The sequence below is a fragment of the Lotus japonicus genome, chromosome 1 (genome assembly GCF_012489685.1).
Source record: "Lotus japonicus ecotype B-129 chromosome 1, LjGifu_v1.2".
NCBI classification, from domain to species: Eukaryota; Viridiplantae; Streptophyta; class Magnoliopsida; order Fabales; family Fabaceae; genus Lotus; species Lotus japonicus.
Window position 1 is genome coordinate 7,211,951 of NC_080041.1, and position 6,516 is coordinate 7,218,466.

General features: G+C 35.0%; 1 protein-coding gene across 1 annotated transcript; it reads left to right on the top strand.

The window, feature by feature from the left end:
• Window positions 1-701: 701 nt before the first annotated feature.
• Window positions 702-6,134, top strand: LOC130733313 (vesicle transport protein GOT1-like). Its single transcript, XM_057585448.1, has 7 exons — window positions 702-849; window positions 2,459-2,524; window positions 4,263-4,354; window positions 4,464-4,544; window positions 4,638-4,735; window positions 4,815-4,896; window positions 5,696-6,134. The coding sequence occupies exons 2-7, from the start codon at window positions 2,494-2,496 to the stop codon at window positions 5,732-5,734; spliced, it is 423 nt and encodes a 140-aa protein (XP_057441431.1). The 5' UTR covers window positions 702-849; window positions 2,459-2,493; the 3' UTR covers window positions 5,735-6,134.
• Window positions 6,135-6,516: the final 382 nt, after the last annotated feature.

A 6,516-nucleotide genomic window follows, 5' to 3' on the forward strand; every position in this document is an offset into this window, starting at 1 on the left:
GGAATTGTTGGGCTGACAACAAAATTCTACAAATGATGAACTCGAATTACACTTTATACCCGCGGCTTCCAAGCGAAGAAGTTCTTTTTATCAAAGCTTGATCGAAGAGTTGATACGAAAACATAGTCGATCCATATCTCAGAAGAACGATTATCCTTAGAATAAAAAGGACTGTGCGGAGAAGTCATGTATGGGTCGAAAAACTAGCTTATGTTACCATGTGTACAATGTGAAAGAAAGAGAGATATTGAATCTCGAAAAATAATAAATGTATTTTCATATTCTATTAAGAATGCTAACATTTACAACATAAACTCTTCATAGTCTAGCAGTAGTGTGCTAAAGAAGCCAACTGAATCCTAAATATACAAAGTTAGTTATAATCGTAACTAACCTGAACTAGTACTTTGTAGCATAAAGTGACACTTCAACTAAACCTTACACTCATACCATAATATATATATAACCTCAAAATTTATAATAGGGCTCGAAAACTAGCTATAAGTCATAATGTTGTTGTTTTCGACTCGAATAATATTATCTTTATAGTTATTACAAGTTTAAGTTTCCTTGATATATTGTAAATTCACTTTTTTGAAAAAATCGAATTCAATTTTCTTCACATAAATCTTTTAAAAAATAAATAAATCATAGAAAATTAAAAAAACACCATATGAAATTTCAATTTATATATACATATTCTCTGAAGCTCACATCACATGCTCCTCCCAACCAGTGTAACGTAACCACCTCCATCTCAGAATCCGAACCTCACCACCACCACCACCACCACCACCAATTCCGGCGACCCTTCCTCCGAATTCCGGTGACGTTACGCTCTTGACACCGGTAACCTTTCCAACTCTCTCTCTCTCTCTCTGTGAATATTTAATTTATATTTGTTTGTACTTTCGAATCGATTTCCTTCTGATGCTAGAAACTAAGATTTAAGATCTCACTGCTTCAATCATCTTCACTTTCTCATCGTTTTGCTTTTCACAAACCTCGAATTTCCTCTTTCTCTGTACCATTCGGTTCAATTCCACAATTGTTGCATGAATTTTCCATACTTCGATCGTAGTTGTCATCAGTGTTTGTCACTGAAGAAGAAAAGTAGAATAATTTTCTCATTCCTCGTTAAATGCTAAGAAACCGCGGCGTTTGACGACTCTGCTCAACTTCGAGTATTTTGAAATCGAAGAAAGCTAGAAAGTAGAAAATGTTTTGTTTGTGTATTTTGGCATAAAAGCTTTCAGCTCTTAGTTTGTTACTTTATTTGTTAATTTTTTTTCTTCCTTTTTTAAGTAATGCGCTTGTAGCGGATATTGAATTTTAGTTTGATAGATCTAGTGTTTAGTAGTACTGTGAGGTTTTTTTTTTTCATTGTATGAATTTTATGTTGAAGTTGATAGTTTTGTTAATACGAACGATATCCATGATATGTATATTTGCCGACAGGTTTGGATTATCAGGATTGTCGGTGTTTTTATGTTTGATTTAGTGTTGTTAATCACGGATCGCGGGGAAAATAGCGGAAAATCCGCTATTTCAAACCCTCAAAGCGGAAAATAGCGGCAAATAGCAGAGTAGCGGTGAGCGTTGCGCTATAGCGCCACTATAACCGCTATTTGACAAGTGGTTTGATTTTCATTGATTTCTTGACTTGCATTTTGCCCTAAGGTGAATAGATGCTAACTGGTGGAATTTAACTGAAGAAAGTGTTGGTTAGAAGTTTTTAATACATATTCATATTGGGGCTCCTAAGTATGGAAAAGCTTAGGAGTATTCTTACAGAATTCATAGATTGTAATTTCTAGCGAATGGCATAATGGTATGATTTATTTAGGTTGACTAACTGATGTCGGCTTATTAAGTCAAGGTGGGGTTCTGGAAAATGTTGGAACCATTATGAGTCTGTTGTCGGCAGCCCTACCTTGCGATAGTAAGAGGCTGATTCCACCATTTGAACCTCGGAACCTGTAATCTCCAAAACACAATTCACAAGGCAGAAACTTCAAATTTTGCACCAAAGCTTCACTTTGGGCTTATTAATTCAAACCAGCTAAAATTGTTTGTTAGGAAGTTTTACATTGTATGTATGTTCCTACCTGTCCTCATGGGTGGTTGTGATTGCTCTTTTCTTTTACTGTTACACCTGGACGTATATTGTTGCCTGTACTTTACTTTCTTTGAAAGCAAGGTTCTTTATATTTCAGATTTATTCCAGGGTTTGAAAATTATCTGATTTTTATGGGTGGATAAATTCAAGTTTCGAGTTCACTTGCTGTGTAAATATATTCTCTTCTCTGATTTCTTACTAGTTGGATTTCCTGGCATTTTTCCTTGGATTAAGATTTTCCTGGGTGGTGATGTTGCAGTGTGATCTTTTAACTAAACTGTCCATAGAGAAGATGATTCTCAGTCATGAATTAACGAGTTCGGTTATTTTGTATTTCAGAGAAGGCGAGATTGAACATCTGGGTTGTTGGTAAAATGGTTTCCTTTGAGATGAATGACCGAAAAAGTAAGTGAATATGATATTTTTCCGTTTTTGTATCAACAACAAGTATATTATATTAAGTGATTTTCTGTCTTTAATGCTTATGTGTAAGAATGAATTGTTGTTAAGTTAGCTACGGCTCTTACGTTCTGATTTACGGTTCTCCGATTTACATTCTTTCACTCCCCTCCCAATCCTAAGTAAGATCCATATCTTGACAACATTGATCCTTATCAGTGTTGTCAAATCGCGATCGCGGAATATCGCGGCGAGGCCAAAATCCGCTATTTCATTTAGCGGATAGCGTCGCGGGCAAATAGCGGTATCCGCATAGCGGTTAAAATAAGTAAAAAAAATTATAGAAAAACAGCTTGTTGTGCTGTTTGTGCTAGTAAAAAACAGTTGCAAAAAATAAATAAAATTAAGACATCTAATGAAATGCATAAAATGATCATGATAGAACAAATTTTAGACACAAAACAGGGGAAAAAAAACAGAAAATAAAAAAACATTGTATGTAATGGCAAAAATAAACAAAAGATGATGTGAAGAAAGAACAAATATTAAAAACATAGGTTCACATTCACAATGGAAGAAGAAAAACAGAACAGATCATGATGGGAGACGAGAAAAAGGAAGAACAGATATTAGAAACAAAACAGGACGGAAAAAAACAGAAAACAGAGTGTGAAAAAAAAAGAAAAAGAGAGTCTGAAAATGTGCAGAAAGAAGGAAGGGAAAAAGAAAAGTAAAGAAAACAGGGTATGAAAAAAGTAAACAGAGGCTAAAAACAAAAAACGGAAGAGTACGTAAAAGAAAAAGAAAGAAATAAAAAAAAAAACAAAAAAACAGAGCATGGCAGAGTGAAGAGATGGGAGCCAGAAACTCACCGGAAAAGTCATCAGAAAAGCTATTGGGGTTGCCGGAGATGAGGGTCAGAAGCTTGATGTAGAAGTAGGAAGAGAGAAGGGAAAACTCGAAAGGTTTTGAGGCTTTTATAGAGTGAAGATTTTAAGTTATAAAACTTTTCTTCCATTAATTGGGTACAATTAATTCAGTCGGTGGCTGATTCCCACCTCCCAAGCGGTGCCTTTTTGAAAAAAAGTCCTAAAATCACACGTGATCTTCTCTTCCACCGCTATTTTCGCTTTGCCCGTCGCGGCGCTATTCAGTTTTGCGGCGCTATTGCGTTTATCGCGTTTGCCGCTACGTCGCGGCGTCGCGATCGCGGCACGGCGAATTTCCGCTACGTTATAGCGGCATAGCGGCGCTATAACCGCTATTTAACAACACTGATCCTTATGATTATAACGTGTTGAACATTTTCTAAATTAGACATCTAGATTCTAGTTAGGATATCACTGTCTACTTAGTTTTGGTGTTTAAGTTCTATATCTTGTGAATTGTCAAAAACTTGATGTTTAATGCTTTGAGTTGTTAGGCTTTTCAATACTTCATGTTTTATGCTTGAAATTCTTATGAACTATGAATTATGATTTATATGTTATTAGACTGGAGGAAGAAACATTCTTAACACATAATATGTTATTCGATTGTCATAATGATAAAATGATACAGTGTTCAAGATATATATTAATGCCTTTATGTTGTGGTATCATACAAGCAGGCAGTAGCTTTGTTTTACCTTAACTGTGTATTATTTATTTTTCTGCACTGCATATTTGGTATACTAATGTTCTAGTTGTCAACTTATTTTCATTTGTATTGTCTATTTAATGTATGTTTTTGGCATGTGCTACAGAGATTGGATTAGGATTAACTGGCTTTGGTATATTTTTCTCTGTCCTTGGGGTTATCTTCTTCTTTGACAAGGGATTGCTAGCAATGGGAAATGTAAGTTTCATTTTATTACAGTTTTCTTGCTTAAGTAATTGCTTCTAATTTGATTTTGCTTAATGACATATTTTCTTTTGCCATGATGTCTTTTTGCCACTCAAATCAGATCCTGTTCATTTCGGGAGTGTCCTTAACCATTGGGATGAAATCCACTATGCAGTTTTTCATGAAACGTAGTAACTTCAAGGTAAATTTGTGACTGATTTACTGTTTTTTTACTCCATATCTTGTGCTCTCTTTATGGTAATTTCCCCCCACTCACCTTTTTCTTTTCTTCAAGGGAACAATCTCATTTGGTATTGGGTTCTTCATTCTCATAATGGGATGGCCAATTTTGGGCATGATTGTTGAGGCTTATGGGTTCATTGTACTTTTCAGGTTTGGTGGAATTTTATAGAAACTCCTTGATATTTTTATGTTAATGTGCTTAAAGCTAATGATGGATTATGCTGTGCAGTGGTTTCTGGCCTACACTGTCTGTTTTCGCACAGAAGATTCCTGTTCTTGGTTGGGTGTTTCAACTTCCTTTTATCCGATCGGTAAGCATTTGTGATAAATTGAAATGTCTTCCATCTAAATCTTCTCAGAAGCATCTTAGGCATTTACTAGTCTGGGTGCTACCATATTAATTATCAACGTCATTTAGAAATCTTTAGTCACTGACTTGCTGTGACTGATTGGGGCATCTTAATTTACATTAATAGATGTAAAAAATGATACAGGACAGTGAGTAGAAGTAGCAGTATGAAGAGAATGTCAAACTACAATATTACAATTCTGAAGTTGGAAAAGTACTGTTTAAGCTTAGGTTTAATAACATTAACGTTTTCAATAAGGCTATGTTGAGCTACAAGTTAGGTGGCAAATCCACTGATTTTTACATGTATTATAAAACTTCTTCCTGGAATACCCAACAAAATAAATTTCCTGGTAGGACGAGACGGAAAATCTGGTGTTAATATTTTGTTTGAGCAATCTCTAGATATATTGCTCAATTAAATGTGGAAGTTTTGCCTCACTTCCTCGAGCGTGTTTTTGTTACCGTAGGATCACTGACTTTTTATCTCGATGGAGCAGCCAACCTACTAGCATGTTTGGATTAGCTTCTCTTTCCTCATAATCAATTCTAAAACCCAGAAGCTACTCACAAAAGTTCCTCCCTGTAATTGATTCTGGCTATAAAATCAATTGTAGAAGGATTTCCAAATATGCAAATCGACTTTATGTTTATTGCATTACAAAGTGTGTTTTCATTTATGGTGCCTCATAATGTGTGAATGGTTTTGCAAACATGCTAATTTCAATCTGAGCCTTGGTAATTCTCTGTTCTCTTTGCAGTTATTTGATCGCTATAGAGGCAAACGAATGCCTGTGTAACAGAGGAATCTATTGACACCATATGTAACTGCTGGCAAGTGCTTTTGTAAGTTCATGTAAAGAAACTACTCTCATGTTGGAGACCTGAATTGAGTTCACATTCTGATGGGAGAAAATGATTGTCGTTTTATCACGATAATCATTTATTACAAAGAAAATAGCTTAGGGAAGAGGTTTTGGTTTTAACTTTACTACTCGTTTTGCTCCTTTTGGTTCTAATGCTAAGTGGAAAATCAATCTATCTTGGGAGTTGTCAATTCTGCAACTTCCTTTGCATTACAATTCCAATCGGAAAACACATTTTGGAAGCATTTCTGCGGTGTATTAAGGTGGTTGTTTTTGTGTCACAATCATCAAATGGATAGTGATTTTATATGTTAAGTGGAGCAATTTGGAACTATTCCCCCCCCCCCCCCTCCCCGTTTTACCGTATTATCTATTCTTTCAGTTTCGATCTTGTGTTAATTTTTTTGTTGTTGACCCTGTTTTCATTCTACTAAAGATATGCTCAGTTTCATTAACATTTGACGTTTATTTTGATTAGCTATTGATGTGGAATTTCATGTTATTGCTTTAATATAGTTTAATCATGATTTTATGGTGTCAAGATGGCATGATAAAGGCTTTCCGATGGAGAAAAAAAAATTATTAAGTGTGAGTCATGGTGTTTTTTTTTTATAATCAATAAGAAATATATTGAATAGAAGTACAAGGGGTACTTCAACCCAATACAAAAGGAGAAATGATAAAAGAAGCAGATAGAAGAAAAGAGAAAGAAAGTG

What these genes read in the sequence shown, in the direction of transcription:
- LOC130733313 (XM_057585448.1), top strand. Translation starts at nt 2,494, where the DNA reads ATGGTTTCCTTTGAGATGAATGACCGAAAAA. An exon ending in TGAGATGAATGACCGAAAAA is followed by an intron (nt 2,525 to 4,262) that starts GTAAGTGAATAT and finishes CATGTGCTACAG; the next exon opens with AGATTGGATTAGGATTAACT. An exon ending in GGGTTCATTGTACTTTTCAG is followed by an intron (nt 4,736 to 4,814) that starts GTTTGGTGGAAT and finishes TATGCTGTGCAG; the next exon opens with TGGTTTCTGGCCTACACTGT.